The sequence below is a fragment of the Ruditapes philippinarum genome, unplaced genomic scaffold (genome assembly GCF_026571515.1).
Source record: "Ruditapes philippinarum isolate M1 unplaced genomic scaffold, ASM2657151v2 ctg2383_1_1_1_1, whole genome shotgun sequence".
In the NCBI taxonomy this organism is placed as follows: Eukaryota; Metazoa; Mollusca; class Bivalvia; order Venerida; family Veneridae; genus Ruditapes; species Ruditapes philippinarum.
Window position 1 is genome coordinate 190,073 of NW_026853302.1, and position 19,720 is coordinate 209,792.

The following is a 19,720-nucleotide window of genomic DNA, read 5'->3' on the forward strand; positions in this document are numbered from 1 at the left end:
AATTTTGTATGCATGATTCTACTCAAGATCAAATTGGGCATTATATCCTGCAATATAGATGTGGAATATACAGCATGATCAACATATAAATAAAACTTACACTGACTCCCTGCCGTCTGCTGCTGTCCGGACGAGCAGACATTCGTCCTGATCTACGCGGAGATTTTGCCGACCTTGCACGCTCGTGTCTTGGTGGTTGAGGAATCTGGGATATAAGATACGGTGAAGAGGCCCCATCTCTCCCTTTGTCTGCCTTTGATAATTTGAGAGCATACTGCTGCAGGGCTTCGGAGTCAAGCTGCAACAAAAATGACATTGTAATAACAAAATAACATTCTTCTTCACCATGACAATTGAATTCATTAATATGTATACATGTACATGGTTTTCTTATCTTAAAGATATATGGCTCACTTAAAATGTTTGTACTGTAACATAATATCCAAATTATATATAATAGTGTATGTTTGTCAATTTTCCTGGGACAATCATAAATTCATTTTTCGTTTCCACAATCAATTCATGGCTATCTACAATTCTATTAATATTATTTTGATTTTAATTTTTAAGAATTTAAAAAAAGGTCTCTGAAACGTTATATAGCCATGTGCTATATAAGCCCCACCTGGCTGCTCAGGTTATATAAGCTAACAAGAGGGCCATGATGGCCCTGAGGTCGCTCACCTGTATATAGCCCCCCCCCCAACCCACAACCCCCCAAAGTTGCAGGGCCAATTTAACCCAAGGGCTTTATTTGCACAAACTTGGTAGACACCCATAAGAAGATGTTTCATGCTAAACATCTAAGCTCTAGCTCGTTGGGCTTTTTAAAAGAAGATTTTTTTAAAGTTTTTACTATACACATATTGTTAAAATCAATGACCCCCGGGCGGGGCCAATTTTGACCCCAGGGCTTTTATTTGAACAAACTTTGTAGACACTCACTAAAAGATGTTTCATGCTTAATACCCGTCCCTAGATTTGCCACTTAAATGCCACCCTTTTCAATGGTGGAGTATTTAGACAATTTTCCACCAATAATGCCACCAAAATGCCACCCAAATCATGAAAATGGTGAAAAATTTGAGCAGGACTGATGGTATATAATTTTCCAGTTAATTCCACCTTTTTTATACTTAATGCCACCATTGAGTGGAAAGTTGGTGGAGTATTTAGACAAACTTTCACCATTATGCCACCTTAGGGTGGCAAACTCATTTTCCACTGCATGCCACTTGTTTCCACTAATTGCCACCATCATGGTGGAAAGATGGTGGAGTATTTAGACAAATTTCCACCATTATGCCACCATTGAGTGGCAAACTCATTTTCCACCAAATGCCACTTATTTCCACCTTTTGCCACCATTAGGGTGGAAAGTTGGTGGAGTATTTAGACACTTTTCCACCATTTTTCCACCACAAAGTGGCAAATTCAGTTTCCACTAAATGCCACCTATTTTCACCCTTTCAGAAATTTTCCACCTTATATTCTTAACTCAAGCTATTTGGGTTTTTTCAAAGAAGATTTTAAGTTTTTGCTATACACATATAAAGAAAATCAATGACCCCCGGGGCGGGGCCAATTTTGACCCCAGGTCTTTTATTTGAACAAACTTTGTAGACACTCACTAAAAGATGTTTCATGCTTAATATCTTAACTCAAGCTATTTGGGTTTTTTCAAAGAAGAATTTTTAAGTTTTTGCTATACACATATAAGGAAAATCAATGACCCCCAGGGCGGTGCCAATTTTGACCCCAGGGCTTTTATTTGAACAAACTTGGTAGACACCTATTAGAACATGTTTGATGCTAAATATCTTAGCCATAGCTCTTTGAGTTCTTTAAAAGAAGATTTTTTAAGTTTTTACTATATGCATATAGAGAAAATCAATGACCCCCCGGGGCGGGGCCAATTTTAACCCCAGGGCTTTTATTTGAACTTGGTAGACACTTATTAGAACATGTTTCATGCTAAATATCTTAGCTCTAACTCTTTTGGTTCTTTAAAAGAAGATTTTTTAAGTTTTTACTATATGCATATAGGGAAAATCAATGACCCCCTGGGGCGGGGCCAATTTTGACCCCAGGGCTTTTATTTGAACAAACTTGGTAGACACCTATTAGAACATGTTTGATGCTCAATATCTTAGCCATAACTCTTTGAGTTCTTTAAAAGAAGATTTTTTAAGTTTTTACTATATGCATATAGGGAAAATCAATGACCCCTCTGGGCGGGGCCAATTTTGACCCCAGGGCTTTTATTTGAACAAACTTGGTAGACACCCATTAGAACATGTTTCATGCTAAATATCTAAGCTCTAGCTCTTTTGGTTCTTTAAAAGAAGATTTTTTAAGTTTTTACTATATGCATATAGGGAAAATTAATGACCCCCCTCCCCGGGCGGGGCCAATTTTGACCCCAGGGCTTTTATTTGAACAAACTTGGTAGACACTCACTAGAAGATGTTTCATGCCAATTATCTAAGCCTTAGCTCTTATGGTTTTTTAAAAGAAGATATTTATTTTTTTTTTCTTTCGGTTGCCTTGGCAACCAGAGTTCTGCATGGAATTAAATTCTTTGAACAATTTTCAAAGGTGACCACCAAAGGAACATTCCTGTTAAGTTTGGATAAATTGGCTTAGTGGTTTATGAGGAGATGTTATTTAAAGTAAAAGTTTACGGACGGACGGACGCCGGCCGGACGTCGGACGAAAAGCGATCACAAAAGCCTGTCACTTTGTGACAGGTGAGCTAAAAAAGGTCTCTGAAACGTTATATAGCCATGTGCTATATAACCCCCACCTGGCTGCTCAGGTTATATAAGCTAAAAATACAACCATCTATACTGGTATACTTGGTAATACAACCTGTCGAAAAAAAATTTTATAGATCATAAAATTATAACTCACAGCATATAAATGTCTGGTGTCAATATTTTCTTGCCGGACGTCTCGTAGAGAGCTATTATAGGAGTGTCTGTCTGACGGTGGCGGAGGTGACACCGGTCGGCCATCCTCGTTTATATAAACAACCTACAAAATAAATTACTTAAATCATAAAAATAATTACGCAAATCATAAAAATAATTACTCAGACATAAAAGTTATTCTCTATTTGACCAAAAAAAAAAAATAGAAACCTTACAAAATTTGGATATGAGCCAGTAAAATAATAAATGTGAAATGTCATAATTATAAGTAAAGAATGCTAAATACTTCTTACCTAATTATATTGTTACATGAATTTAAGTACACATCTACAGAGAATGCTTTGTAAAATCATGTTTACTTATCATTATGAGTCATTGAAGCCTTTCGTTTAAAAGTTAACACTAATAACCTGCTGAAATTCTTTAAAATGGACTTGCCCCTGAGTTTTAACTTTTGAACAGTCAATTAGAATTATAAGGGATTTTACTATCAAAGCTAGCAACAGTATAGAGCCTGGTCTGACTTCACAGATGTACAGGCTGACCTGGCTCTATACTGATGGCAAAGGCCGACCACTTTCAGTTCCAGCAGGTTAAGGGTAACTGTTAATTAATATAAAATGAAAAACTTTAAAAACATTTAAGCCGCGCCATGACAAAACCAACATAATGCATTTGCAACCAGCATGGATCCAGACCAGCCTGTGCATCCCCACAGTCTGATCAGGATCCATGCTGTTCACTATCAGTTTCTCTACTTGTAATAAGGTTTGTAAGTGTACAGCATGGATCCTGATCAGATTGCGCAGATGCGCAGGCTGGTCTGGATCCATGCTGGTTGCAAACGCACTATGTTGGTTTTGTCATGGCGCGGCTCATAAGTAATAATGTCCTTTTTTTTCCTTAATTTCTATGACAAACAGTTAATTTGTTGTGAAGGGTTAATTCTGAATAAATTCAACATTAACTTTTTTTTCAATTTATCTTTGAATAGCTTTTAAGAGTGACTGTGCCAGGTTGTATTTCTCTTCAAATTTATAAATAACATTAACATTATCTGTAAAATCTGTTTGAAGTTCACATAGTGTGTACTGATCTGTTTAAAAGTTCAAAAACTTAATGTCAATATTTGATTTACATACTTAACGACCCTATATTCCATTGGGAGTTTTGTAAATCAATGCTTAAACTTTAGGGTGTAGTAAATTATGAGATTCAAGATTTGGTTGATTTCCTTACTTGACCTAACTTCCCTTTTTTTCACTCTGCAGACTGCAATAATTATTTAAAAAAAAAAAATTTGCTTTAAAATTGAAAGATTTTTCAAGTTTTTAACTGACTTTATAATTTAAATTGAAAATATTATTGTACATATTAACAGTAGGTGGTAGTAGATAGGAATAGAGTGTGGATTTTTTTCTGTTAAACCTTGTGGCTTTTTTTTTATTTTAAATCTACAAATTTTCATTTCTTTTTGCTGTTAAATTGAATGATTGTATATTTATAACAGTTTAAATTGTTGTAAATTACACTGGATTTACAGTAGATAGACAAAGACAGGGTGAATCATGTTTTCAGACAAACCTAAAAAAATGAATGTGTTTTTTTTTTCATTATGACTCTGCAATTTGCAAACCTGTTTACACAATAGACTTTATAGTTGTAAATATTAAACACTAGATTTACAGTAGGCAGATAGATACAGGCAGGGTGTGGCATGTTGGGTTTTTTTTTAATTAAACAAACATGAGATCAAACTTTGAAAACTTTTTTTTTCTTCTAAAAATCATGAAATATTCACCAAATATTGATTTGTGTGTATGAATATATAACGGTGGTTGTTTTTATGTACAGAACCTTTGGAGACAATTTTCCAGTTTTCTTCTATTTCGATGTGTAATTTATGACAACAATGTTTATACACATTAACTTACCAGAAAGCAACAACTTTACCTGCTGGAACTAAAAGTAACAAGCCTTTTCCACCAGTATAGTGGGAGGCTAACAAAAAAAAATGTGAATTTTCTTTTTCTTTCTTTTTTTTTACATTTTTTTTCCACATTATTAACTTAATTTATTTCTAATCTTTAATGTTTATTTAGTTTAAAACTTTATTATTGACTTTATTTTTGTTTGTTTGTAATCTTCTAATGTTTAATTATCTTGCTTACAAAAACCAATGACACCTTTCTTCCCAATACCAACTAAGAAAATATAAATAAAATACAATTCAAGAGTGTTTTTTAATATAAAAGGGCTTAAAGGTTTCAATATTCAGTAACCATAAAAAACCAGTTTAATCGACCTTTAAGCTGATCTTTGACTATAAGGATTAATTCAAATAACCAGATTAAAATGCTATCAAAAATTCATTTAGCCGTTAACATGCTAATCTAAATGGAAGATTTATTCACAATTTGCCAAGGGCTGAGGGTTTAATTTGAGATTTTTATTTAGAAGGAATACAACATTGATATTTATTATCTGTTACAGCTGAATTAAAATGTTTTACAACTCAAGGGAGATAATTCTACCTATCAACTCAAAATGGGGAGACAATTTCTAAGTTAAATACTCAAAGAAAGACAATTTCTAGTTAACAGCTCAAAGGGAGAGAATTCTAGTTAACTGCTCAAAGAGAGATAATGCTAATTAACACCTGAAAGGGAGACAATTCCAGTTAACACTTCACAGGAAAACAATAAAAAAAAGATTAATTCAGATATGACACACATGTTAGTTCATTGCAGAATTTATTCATCAACAATTTAACCCCCTTATAAGATTTTACGGTAATGTTAATACCCTGTCTTATGAATGTTCTGTCTTATATGTAAGTAGATTTGTCAATCAAAGATTATTAAAAGATAAAAAAAAGAACAGCAATGTGTGAATCATGCAAGCAATATAAATACATGCAGCAGCAATGTTTATGAACATGCATTAAAATATAGACACATTTACAAGTCAAAGAGATGTTTCCTTGAAATAAAACATGGTCTCTATAACAAAACTTTTTTTATGGGATTAACTGATGGTTTAATGGTACCTTTCATAAAAAGAGTTGCTTCTCTTGGAAAAAAAATCTTGATGAATGCAGAAAAAAAGGAGAGTTGCTCCCCTTGGGATAAAAACTGCTAGTTGTTAGGTTAAATACATATAAATGGAACATCAATATTCTCATTTAAACAAATGTTCACACCACCTGTAGAACTGGGAATAACATTATTAATAAATCATATACACATCTGCTCTGCATGAATTAGTAAAGGAATGTGCATCATAAATTATGAATGTGTTATTATCAAGAGATTTTGGGATCAATAAAGGGAGTTAATTATCAAGAAACATTAGATCAATAAAGGGAGATAATTTAATTATTGTTTTACCATTCTTCTAAAATTATCATTGTCATCATAAAGCTGAAATTATTGCATTTCTAAACTTACAAATAAGTTACAAATAATGCTAAAAACATATAAATCTAGATAAAATAATATCATAATTATGTTCAAGAATAAAAAGGAAATCATTAAAGATATACAAAAAAATGTTACAGAATCATTTTTATAATAAAAATTGTTAGAACAAATAGCAAGGATTTTTTCCCCCTAAAAAGTAGGTTCACAAGTATATCTAGCAGATTTTCCCTGTATACAGGTAATATTTCTCACTTACATCATCATAAGGATCTGTATACCCTGATTTAGTGGTCTGATGCCTATTTCGTGGTGGAGCAGGTGCACTCTTTGGTCGGCGGTGACCTGAGGAACTCTCTGAGGGTTTTCCTGACTGAGGGCGACTGTGAGATCGGGGTGATAAATAGGGCAACACTTCCTCGTCTCCCTTACGACCCCGAGTGGCCTAAATTTAGTAACAAGACACACACATAATAATCTGTTTTGCTTTATAACAAGAGAAAATAAAAATATATTGTGCCAGGAGCCTTTCAGAAATGCCTTATGCTGCAAAATAAATGAAATATTGGTTAGTTTCAACAGCACTCAATTTGCATGCTTGATTATATTAGTAAACATAATCTCTATAAATTTATCATTAATTCAGCTTTCGTTACAGTCTTCTCGCACATAACGTAAAATAAAATTGATATCAACATATCAGCTTGTCTTATAAAGAATGTACTTTTATAATTAAATCCTTGAAGGCTTATTGATTTTAAGCCAGTCTTTTGTAACAATTTATATACTTTTGGGTTTTTGCTTATCTAAAAAAAACAAATCCTTTCAAATAACATAAATCAAAAGGAATAAATCTTTAAATCATAGATAAAAATGACAATTAAATATCAGGTACTTCTCAATATATTTGCTTTTTACAATTTGATTTTTCTGGATTTTTAATGAGGCTTTAAATTAACTGTTTGATTGTATATTTTATTACCCTTCCAGATTTTTTCCGCCTTTTTGATTGGATGTTGATCACCCGAAAGAAATTGATATTACCGAGCCAGACGGGTAATATACACATTAAATTTCCCCGATGGGTACCCCACGTTGTAAACAACATGCGCCGTGCGATGCGCGTACGGTTTGATTTTACGCGATATAAATTCCAATTTACAAGCAATTTTAAACTGTCAAATGATAAATATTTACAAAAATAGAGTAATGATACATATTCTCGTCAGTATAGGAAACAAATATGACCTTGTGAAAGCTTGATATTAATTCCAAAAAAGTGCGTTCAACATACTACTCCTTTTCTCTTGTTTACATCCGTTATGTTCGAAAGATAATACGTCATGTATTTGTGACGTCATGTTATGGTGAAGGGGTATCCTAAAGGGAATCTTATTCCGACGTTTCATTTGAAGTAGCAATTATTTATTTTAAAATCGTCTTAACTCGGCACTGGAAGGGTAATAAAATTATTATTTTGGTTTTGGAGTGATATATGTGGATATATTACCTGCCAAGATAAAATATCACCCTCGCCTAACGGCTCGGGTGATATAAAATCTTAACAGGTAATATATCCACATATATCACTCCAAAACCAAAATAACATATATTATTACCATTCCAGATTTTTTCCGCCTTTTTGATTGGATATTGATCACCCGAAAGAAATTGATATAACCGAGCCAGACGGGTAATATACACACTAAATTTCCCCGATGGGTACCCCACGTTGTAAACAACATGCGCCGTGCGATGCGCGTACGGTTTGATTTTTACGCGATATAAATTCCAATTTACAAGCAATTTTAAACTGTCAAGTGATAAATATTTACAAAAATAGAGTAATGATACATATTCTCGTCAGTATAGGAAACAAATATGACCTTGTGAAAGCTTGATATTAATTCCAAAAAAGTGCGTTCAACATACTACTCCTTTTCTCTTGTTTACATCCGTTATGTTCGAAAGATAATACGTCATGTATTTGTGACGTCATGTTATGGTGAAGGGGTATCCTAAAGGGAATCTTATTTCGACGTTTCATTTGAAGTAGCAATTATTTATTTTAAAATCGTCTTAACTCGGCACGGGAAGGGTAATAAAATTATTATTTTGGTTTTGGAGTGATATATGTGGATATATTACCTGTTAAGATTTTATATCACCCGAGCCGTTGCGTTTCAAGATTAAAGACATGACATGATAAAAACTTTTGGAAATTTATTTCTTAATTTTTTAAAAACCATTTGATGTAGGTGTATACCAGTTACTTGTGTGCAAAATTTCCGATCATTCCTTCACTCTGTTTTACTAGAATCATCATTGTTATTTTTTATCTAGGGTCTTTACATTTACATCAGGCTTGAAAATCATACTGAATATAAAAGTTGATCTATGTAAGACTTTCAAATTTTATGTTTTTAGGATTTTGAGCCTGAGACTGGCAAGCTCAGTGTTGGGAGCTCTTTCAGAATAGATAATCACTGGCATCTGAATGGACAAAGAATGGGTTTAAGCCCTTCTGGATGTGTTGACCATGTTTTAGCCTATGACACCAGTAAGAATTATGAAGCACCAGAAAGAAAACTTCAAATGACCTCAAATTGTTTCTTCTTAATTGAGCTGAAATTAAACTACCTAAGTTGAGTCTAAAACTTTTGTTCACTTTAACAACAAATTAACTTAAATGTCGTTAAATTTTAACAATTCATTAGGAAACTAAATCTTGTCATTGTACCTTAAAACTTCTAAATACGGAAGGAACCAAGGCTAACTTATGTAGACATGTATAACAATTTAAGTTTTAATAAACTACTTATGGTCTATGTACTAGAAACATTTCCATCAACATTACTGATTTAATACATTCCTTTGTGAATAATTGATGAAAACAATACCAATTTACCTTTGTTTACAACAGAATTAATCAATAAACAGAATAGCATGGCTTGAACAAAAAATGACTTAACTCTTTCCAGTGTTTTTACAATGATTTTCATTATAGAACAACACTTTTTTAACTCTAGTACACCATTATTTAATTTAAGGACTTTTTTATGCTCTTTAGGACACTTTTCTTTCAATTTATCAAAGATTTCCACTAATACCCTTTCACACTGGAACAGCCCTATAAATCTCTTTTCTTAGCAAACATTATTCTATCTTGAAAAGTGGAATACTTATTTTCAAAAATTGAAATATAATCTCAAAGTTATTATTGTTAGGCAGCAGGCATGCAAGCTTTAATTATTGTTCAAGACAAACCAATCAAAATACAAAATAACAAGTCACATGATCAGTAACAACCAATCAAAATACAGCATGTGTTATTATTTCAGCATGCAGGGAAACAAGACCAGGCAATACTGTGTGTCATGACCAACCGTATCTCGCATGACCGATGACGGACGTAAATTATCTTTCATTTCTGATCGTTCCATGTCTATAAGATTTTGCGAGGTCTTACGCGGCACCACAGATCTATTTATAGGTTTTCTCTTTGGTGGTTTTGGCGAAAGGAGTGGCATCAAACATTCGTCCTGTTTCTTCTTACGGTCCAACTAACAATAAAATCATTATTAAAACAAAGAAGTACTTTGAAAAATATTTATTGTTGCCTCAGCCGCAAACAAAGATATATTCTATTTCTGTATTGCGCATTTCAGTACCATAAAATATAGTTTGTTTCAAAAAACAACTTATCTTTAACCCTTAAAGCTGCATGCCTCCAGATGAGCCAAAATATTTCAAGAAAATAAAACTTGAGTAAAACACTTTAAGATTTTATGAAAAGTAAAAATATTCAAAATTTAAGAAATAGTTTACATGTCTTCATGACTTAAAAAATGACTGACTTTGTAGTATTTATCATCATATTCCTACTGATATTTAGCATGAATCTGGAGCCATGCTTCTTTAATCTGGAGGAACTAAAGTGTCTAACCTTTGCCACCTCATTTCATCACCTTAGTGCAATAACATTATAACAGGTTAAAGATGTCACTGCACTAAGGTAATGATCACTGTATTCTAACTGTATGTAGGGTCTATATTGTCGGTAGCTCATTTTTTATATTCTGATACTTTAAAACACTTAAACTTCATAAGGAATATTCAAAGCAGGGCAAAACCATTATACAAATCCAAATAAGGGTTTAAGGTAAGTTAATAAACTAAATTTTAGCTGAGACAACAATTTATGAGACTTACTCCAGAATTAAAAATATTTTGGGGTTTTCCCAGCTAATTCAGGGGTACATGCAAACTTTTACAGTTACAGCCTCAAAAATGAGCAATCTATTGTGACAGTAAGTGCACCTTAAAGCTATAACTGTAAAAAATTGTTTGTACTGGGGGATTAGCTTTGAAAAACATTGTATTTGCTAGTTCTGGATAACATTTAATATTGGTCTGAATTTCATGGAGATCATGTTAATCTATGCAAACAATAGTTTTTAAAAATGCTGCTTCTAGACCATTTTCCAGTGCTTACTGTTTCAAATCTGAACTACAATATTTTCAAAATTATTAAGATCTTTGTTTTATAATTCTAAATTTATCATTTAGTCATAAAGAGGCTACATTTTTACTCTGAAGTTTTGAAACTCTTTACAACAATGTACAATTTAATGAAATCCTTATAGTTGTCATACATGCACATACATGTATACTGTAAGATGAAATACGACCATATTGTAAAATGTTAACCAAAATACAAATATTTTAATTTATATATTCATTTATTTTGGTTAATCCTGTAAAGAACTTTAAATTTGTTAAATAAAAAGTCTGAATATGATGGTGTCTTTCTCCTGAAATTAATAAGAAAAAAAACCAATCATTATTCCTACATGTAACTTCTCCTCTAATAACCTCATCTCTGCCTTCTTGTATTATATGATAAAAATCCCAGTGTTTCCATGTTTGTATACCTGTAACAAATCCTAAAGGAAAGAAAATTAAATCGAGATAAAATACAATGTTGCCATGGCAGCCAAATTTCTATTACAATCTCTCACTCATATATCTTCCTACTATGCTGATCCAACCTGAGACAAAATTGTTTCATCCAGAAGCACTGATTACTTTACAACAAGACCGTATTATGTTCCAGATACAATACAGGACAATTTTTACGAAATCAGACTTAAAATATATGGCAATAACCTGTAAATGTGTCAAATATATATTAAACTTATATTTGTATTCCTCATGCATAACTAATATTCATACATGATGGTGTAGATCAATTAAAGTGTAACATACATGACAGTGTAACATAGATGACTACAATTCATACATGACAGTATAAATTAAATTACAGTGTAACATACATTAAATTGTAACATACATAACATTGTAGCATACATCACATCGTAACAATGTTATATACGTTTCATTGTAACATTTGTAACAGTGTAACATACATTACATTGTAACATACATAACAGTGTAACATACATAACAGTGTAACATACATTACATTGTAACATACATTACATTGTAACATACATTACATTGTAATATACATTACATTGCAACACAAAGTTCCCTGTTACAAATATTAAAATGTAACAGACATGACAGTATATCATTATATTACAATGTAACATACATTACAGTATTATACTGTAACACCTATACAATACAGACATTTTACAAACACATATCATGCTTCATAAATCACTGTGATGACAATAAATAAATGTAATATCAAATTGTGACCATAAAAACCTTTGGAAAGTTGAAACAAAACCCATCATAATTATTTATAGATATTGTAAAGCAACTGATACTTCAACAACATTTTTATTTGACCTATAGCTACAGATATGATTGTACAGTCAAACTTGTGTTGTGAAGACCAGTCAATAAAGGTTATCTTTAAACTTGCTGAATTTGTATATTGAACTTATACTGCTTTGAATTTGAATCTTTGTTTCTTTATTTTGCTGAACCTTTAGTCACACTGACATTGTTGAGGTCTCACAGAGATTTACACGGGAATAGGTCAATTTGCGCATTATTATAGGCACGATCAGGCGCTTGAGTAGAACCGCTAACCTTCCATTAGCTTAAGTGGAAATTTCCTTAATAAAAGATTATCTAAAATCCCTGTCGGCACTCAAAAACACAGCATGAGGGGCATGTGATTTAAAGTCAGCAACATTATCCACTCGGACACAGTTCCTAGGTTTGGAAGGGTCCATTCATAGTGAATAGGAATTCAGTATCAAAATATCAAAACTGAATAGCTTTCAGTGTAAACTGTTCAGACTCCCTTGATGAGACTAGACTGGCCTGACTCAAAACTGCAAGCATAAGTCAGTATGCTTTCAAGTTTTATTTTCAACAATGTTCCAAACAATTAAATAAATCAAGTAACTTTAAAAAAAATCAGAATGCAAAATTTTAAACTTATATTTGCCTCTTTTGTAGTTATACTGGTCTGAATAGCTAAGTTTGACTGTACAAGTATGAGCATTTAAAACAAGCAATGTCATGAAATACAAATGAAAAAATATATAGGTATTTTTCAAAACATAAGTCAAAGATCGCCTGTACATAAAATGATAACAGATTGGTGTAGGCGTTCTGTTATGTTGCCTTAATAAACTTTCCTGTGGTAGCATCACTAAATGAGCCGTGTCACGACAAAACCAACATAATGGCTTTGCGACCAGCATGGATCCAGACCAGCCTGCGCATCCGCGCAGTCTGATCAGGATCCATGCTGTTCACTATCAGTTTCTCTACTTGTAATAGAGTTAGTAAGCGAACAGCATGGATCCTGATCAGACTGCGCGGATGCGCAGGCTGGTCTGGATCCATGCTGGTCGCAAACCCACTATGTTGGTTTTGTCATGACACGCCTCAAATGTTTTGCATGTTTACTCAATCAAAACATTTTTTGTTTTATCAGTACATAAATATAGATGAAATAAATCGATCTATACATTCAGGTAGAAAGATTTAAGGCCTTGTCTGACCAAATGTCAGAATTGTAAGTACAAGTAGTTTTCGCATCTACTATATATGCCTGCCCTTGCACAATTTTATCTTAATATCCATCAGTAAAATTTGGATGCTTGCAATTTTCCAACAGTTTCAGATTTACTTAACGAAATAAGGATATTATTCCATAGTTTGGGGCCCCGAGTAAGTCAAATATTTTCCAAAGATTTCTTTATTTTAGTCTGGTTATAATGGCAACGCATCACTTTTGAAAAATACCCATTTTATGCTACAATAAAAATAAAATAAACAGTGAGTGTTGCTATGGAGATCTCACCTGACCATAACGATAATCTAGATCATAAGGTCGTCTTATAGTGTCTGTCTAAAATGGTACCAAAATTAGTATAAAATGACAAATACTTATACATGTATATATCGTAATAGGTCAATATAACAAACCTGGGTTACAAGTTATATTTATCAAAATCGTGTAAAATCTATGGTCACTACATTTTAAGATAAACACAATCGAAATACATGTATATCAACACCCAATAGTTGAGAGACGTAACATATACCATCTCATCGACTGCTTTTTTATATTTTGATGTTTTAAGGCCAAGGTCCTTTTGACCTCATTTCCCGCCAAAATCTAACCAAACAACGTTTAATGATCACAAATTCTTTCTATCGCCACATTTACAATGTCAATAAAAAATGCTTACCCGGACTCTGCGGACCAGCTCAATCTTTGATATTTCCTCAAGTTTCTTCTTTATCTCGACCTGACGGTATCGTTCAAGATCAAGGGTTTTGTGTACAATGGCCTGAGCAAGCAGATCTTTGACGTGTTTCTTGTGTTCTCTACGCGCCATGTTGAGACGATACTGATTCTCAGAGATTATCTCACCTCTTCTGCTAACCTGTAGAAAATTATGTTAGATACTGCAGGTTTGTAAAGGCACTTTTCTTTGGATAATCAAAAACTTTATATTGGGGTCCTATGAATTTACGAAATGATTTTGGTTTTTGAAAAAAAGTAACTACATTAATTATTAATATAAATAACATTACAGTGACATCTATGTGACAACATGAATTATGTAGCTTCAACTTACCAGTCCCGATTTCTTTAGATGTCGCCGCATTCTTGTGTTGCCAAAATATCCCGCCAGATTTGGATCGGTCAGGGAGTTGTAGGTGGCCAAAGGGCTGAAACAAACAAACAAAAGCATAAATGAGCTATTTTAAGTAAATCACTTACTCAAAGTCTATCATCTACTTCCATAATAATAAATGGGCATTACAATGTTTTATATCAAATTCACACAAAATTCTCGCAAAAGTTATAATTATGTATACAACATTGTCAAGAATAAAAAAACTAATTGGCTGAATAGCTATTACATTTTTCATCTTTTTTTTTCTTTTTTTAAATATTTTCATACTTTTCCTGACAATCCTTAAAGAAGCATGTACTGTAAAACACATCTGTTTTTTTTTCTATCCATTGAAGAGAAATAATTTCAAAGACTTAAGTGGAAAACCCCTACATAAGGAGGCAATAGAAGTCTCTCTTTTATTGCAAATTTTTTCAAAACTTATTAAAATTACATAAATTGTATGCTACTTTTTGAATATTTTGAATTAAAATCAGAATTTATGCTAGCAAACTTTTTTTTTTTCAATTTCCTTCATATCATTAGCTTTTGATTTTATTTATATTCAAAATTCCTTAATAAAAAAGATTAACTTGTGTCACTTTTTTCCCAATTTCATTAGAATTGATGATAAATCCCAAATGGGAAAAAAGAAAGCAGTAAAAAAACACACCCAAGTGAATCTTTCTTCCTCCATGGGCTAACAAGGTCATGCTGAACTCTTGGATTAAACCTTACAGTTCTCACATCCAGTTTTCTATCCTTTCTTAACATTGCTCAAATGTTTTCCCAATTTTCCTCTAAAATCTTTATTTTCCCAATTTCCTTTACAAATCTTTATTTTCCTTTAAAATCTTTACTTTCCCAATTTTCCTTTAAAATCCTTTTTTTGCAATTTTCCTCAAACTTTTTTCTCCAAATTAAAAAAAAAGCACATTCACTTTTGTGTGAGAAAGGTGAAGTAATTTTATTTTGTAATATATATCATATATTTGTAAGTAAATCCAAATTGGTCTCCTTTTTTTGTCACATAATTATCACATTTGAACAGCTTTTAGAAATTGACACAAGTATTAGTATTTGCCTGTGTGAATGAGATACTAAATAAGGCAGTTTTTTCTTCAATAAATACTATTACATGTTGCTTAGATACGATTGTAATAAAAATGCTAGAATACTCTTTGCATATTTTCCATCATTTTCAACTAGTTATCATCCAATTTAAAGCATTCAACATAATTCAATAACATATTACTGCATGATTATTAAGTGTGTGGCACTCTAAACCTAAACATTTCTGTTATTCTTCACAAAATAATAAACTTCGAGGAAAACCTACATACAAAAAAAAAATACTGATAAAATCACTGGACTTTGATTGAAATAACGAGAATAAAAATAAAACCACTAAAATTTTATTCTTTTAATTAAACACCATATTGTTCCACTGAAATATCTGTATAATGTATAACTAAGTTTGAAAATAAATCCAACTTCTGATCAAAATTTGTATTTTGTTCTTTTTTTTTTTAAGAAATAAATTTTTCTTCTTTTTCACAACATTACTTCTCTAATACTATGTTGTTTTAACTGGAACTATTTTATTTTCATGGGTATCCTTCCACTAGGAACTCTATGTTACTAAGACCTGTTCTATAATGACTATGCGACTCTTAAGTTCACATTCAGTGTCAACATTTGTCAAAGATTTACAAATAATTTCCATAAAAATTCGTTTTCAAACAATGTTTGACAAGATCAACAAATATTGACATTTTATGAAAATGATGCTTTTATGACAGTATAACGTCTGACTATTATGTGTTAAATTATCATAAAAGATTTATTCATGATTATGTTAAAAATTTAATTGTCACATACAAATAAAAAATTTGCTATTCAAAATGTTTGAGATTTTTTTCTCTTTTGGATAAAGTTTATCCCATATAGACAATGTTCTTAATTAATTACAAGGTGACATTCCAGTTTTCCTATTAAAAGGATTAAAAGGAGACTTTAATGTCCCCAAACTGACAATTAGACTATACGGACTTGCCCAGTCTTGAAAATGAAACAGTTCATTTCTACTTAAAGGCACATTAGGCCTCAGAAACTAATAATTTTTTGTATTCCTTAGAAATGCAAATGTGAGTTAAAGGAAGAAGTGTGTATCAGAAATTATTTGTCATAAAAGTAGCAAAATGTAAACAAAGTAGTATTTTGACATTCATAAAAAATACTAAACCAAACAATAGAAGCAAAAGATGGCTCAGGTAATTGGCTAATAAGTAAATGACAAGACACCAAAAATGAAAACCTTTTTGGAACACAATGGGCCTTTAAAATGTTGTTGGTTTTTTTTGTATATCAAAGTGCTTCAAATTAAGTAGATATCACAGTTTCCGGTCATATCACAGCAGACACTACAGTATAGGGACAGATGACACTTAATGCAATTACAGATTCCAACCCGGTACAATTCCTGTGCCTGCCACAGGAGGTACATTTTATATAGGCAACTCATGTTTGCTATGAAAAATTCATCTTTCTATTTTGTATCAACTAGAGGCAGACAGCAACATGAAAATATATGTATCGCTGATCATCAAATCATATTAGATAATAGAAATTACCAATGAATCAATAAACAATGTTGTAACAGTGTCGCCTAGTGATTGTTTGATAAACAAAGTCGAGTTGCAATATTTTTCATATGTCGGCTGCATGATTCACGGTTGACACGGCCCGTCTGCTTCAGGCAGGGTTTGTATGGATTGGTAAATAAACCGTACAAACATATCATAACAGCAAAGTAAATATGGCGGAATCTTCAAATATGTCAACGCAGGTCAATATGAACAAATATAATACTAAAGGCAATACCTATTTTAATCACTGTATACAAAAATATCTTTATTTATTTATTATTATGAAAAACATCAATTTCATGTCAAAACTTAAGTATGAATAAACAATACATATTTTGATTCAATTATAGCTGTGACTCTGACATTTAGCATTTTAATATCAAAATCCCTAATTTTAACAATGGACCACACCAAAATCAAAGGAAGACAAGTTCATTTTACAAATTTAGCATGATCAGCGTCAATGATACAAAATTTATTATAATAATTTCCAGCAGATCATCAAAAATCGAACAATCCATGCACAGCTAAATTTACATAAATTAATTAGACTTGCCCAGCCGGCTTAAAACTAAAAAATGTCCACTAGTATATTTTAGATTCAACACTGAAAACTTAATTCTAGCATCTAACAATATAATGTTTGGTCCGCAGATGTACTGCAACCATTCGATATTGGCGGCATTATTCCCATATTGTTCATTAAAATAGTCATGAAAATAAAACCACAGTAAAATTTAAGATAATTTCAATGGTAAATTAATCTTGCAAGCTATCATATGAGGGACCACCTTAGCTTATCTATTATCCAGCTAGCATTATATGGAAGGTCAGTGGTTCTATTCTCAGGTGTCTGCTGGTGCCTGACATATTGCAACAAGCCGGGCACCAGATGTCTTCTTTTCTATAGTTATACCAATTGCCCCCACCCCCCCAATTGCCCTGAGGAACAGAAGCAAAATATATTTCATCTCTTTGTGGCCAATGAGTTAATTTTTTTAAAAACTGTAAAAAAAAAAAATTAACAGGTTTTGAGAAAAAATATGAGAGCATTTACAGGGTTTAATTTCATTAAACGTTTGGTTGAGTTTGTGATGGCAGGGGATTAATGTGGCAGTTAAAGGAATACACCAAGAAACTTTTAACAATTATACTTTCTAAATTGACTTTCTATGTATAAGGACAAAAACATTAATTTTGAAACAAAATTTAAAAAATATATACAAGTAAATAAAAAATCAAAATAACCACTTTTAGATTCATTTTCAAATATAACAATTTTGTGTTTCAATACAAAAAAAATTAATGTCTTTAAAAAATGTTTTAGATATTCTGGCTGTTTCTTAAATAATTAACATGCAATCAATTTTATTTGTGGAGTACTAATTTTTTCGGTTTTCATGGACAGGGCCTTAGAAATAAAAGACCTACATGTAACAAAATTTCATTTTGTTTGCAGCAAGATGTAATTTTGCATTACATAAATTGCATTTTTGAATCATTTTTTTTGTGCACATGAAGACAATTTATCCATGAATTTAAGAACCAACGAAAATACAATAATGAAAAAAATAACATAATCTAGATTAAAAATAAAATAGCTAAATATAGCAGTAAAATAAAATGATTACCTGTTGTTAAACTTATCACGTGACATTCTTTTGACAGATCTTTATTTTTAAATAATGAATAAAAAACAAAGTTTGATGACACTGTCAAACTCTCTCAGAACTGTCTGTTAACATAATTATAATGCTACATAGTTATCACCATTCACCTGTGATCATACTGTCTGATATATACTCTAACTAATTACAAAACTGAAGTAGAAAATTGTCACGAGTTCTCTCCAATAATGAAGTCAAGTAAGAATCAATATTCTTCACAGCCTAATGGTTTCTATTTTGATTATATTAATAACAGTGGAAAATAACACAGTCAATGTGTCAACTGTTTCCTAACATGAAAGGCAAAACACTGATACTTTGATAATCACTTATCTAGTCACTCTCAGACAACGCTGACAGGTGTGTCTCAGAGTATGATATGGTGCCTAAAACAAGGCAGAAACCCTCAGATTATTTGATATAAGCAGTGTGTTTTTTCTCTCTCTCTCATTTAATTGGGAAGAGGCCTTAGTCTCTCGAGTTTTGGAAAATATTATCTCTAAAATTGCGAATTTGGGAATTAAAAAAGCTGGTCAGAGTTTTTTCCCAGGATTTTGTGAACTTGACCCATACCCATGGAACTGGGAATTTCAGCAATATTTTGTTAAAAATTGGGAAAAAATGCATGATCAAAATTTGCAGTGATTAAATTAATGCAAACAGCACTGTCTAGGATATGGCATCTTCAAAAATTTAAGCACTATAACACTGTGAAGAAGTAGTTATTTTCAAAGATTTTAGAGTTTTTTTACTCAAAATTTTTATTTGTAACTTTCAATTGGGAATTTTTTTCTGTAGATTGGGAAAATAATATACTATTTTCAATTGGGAATATGACCAAATATCAGCTTTAAAACAAGCCAAAAAAAATCCCTGCTTAGATGTTTGGGAAAACTGATGATGATAAATTTCGGAAAACTTTGTTTGAGAAGA

General features: G+C 31.8%; 1 protein-coding gene across 1 annotated transcript in view; it reads right to left on the bottom strand.

Moving 5' to 3' along the window:
* The window catches only part of LOC132736433 (glutamate-rich protein 3-like), a 72,704-nt gene extending 53,798 nt beyond the window's left edge, over nucleotides 1-18,906 (bottom strand). The window contains exons 1-7 of the mRNA XM_060723561.1: nucleotides 18,752-18,906; nucleotides 14,431-14,524; nucleotides 14,038-14,235; nucleotides 6,612-6,797; nucleotides 6,323-6,355; nucleotides 2,914-3,036; nucleotides 101-298 (exon numbers count right to left, since the gene is read on the bottom strand). Of these exons, the coding sequence (XP_060579544.1) occupies nucleotides 101-298; nucleotides 2,914-3,036; nucleotides 6,323-6,355; nucleotides 6,612-6,797; nucleotides 14,038-14,235; nucleotides 14,431-14,524; nucleotides 18,752-18,777 (858 nt within the window). The 5' untranslated portion in view covers nucleotides 18,778-18,906. The remainder of the gene's footprint in view (nucleotides 1-100; nucleotides 299-2,913; nucleotides 3,037-6,322; nucleotides 6,356-6,611; nucleotides 6,798-14,037; nucleotides 14,236-14,430; nucleotides 14,525-18,751) is intronic.
* Nucleotides 18,907-19,720: the final 814 nt, after the last annotated feature.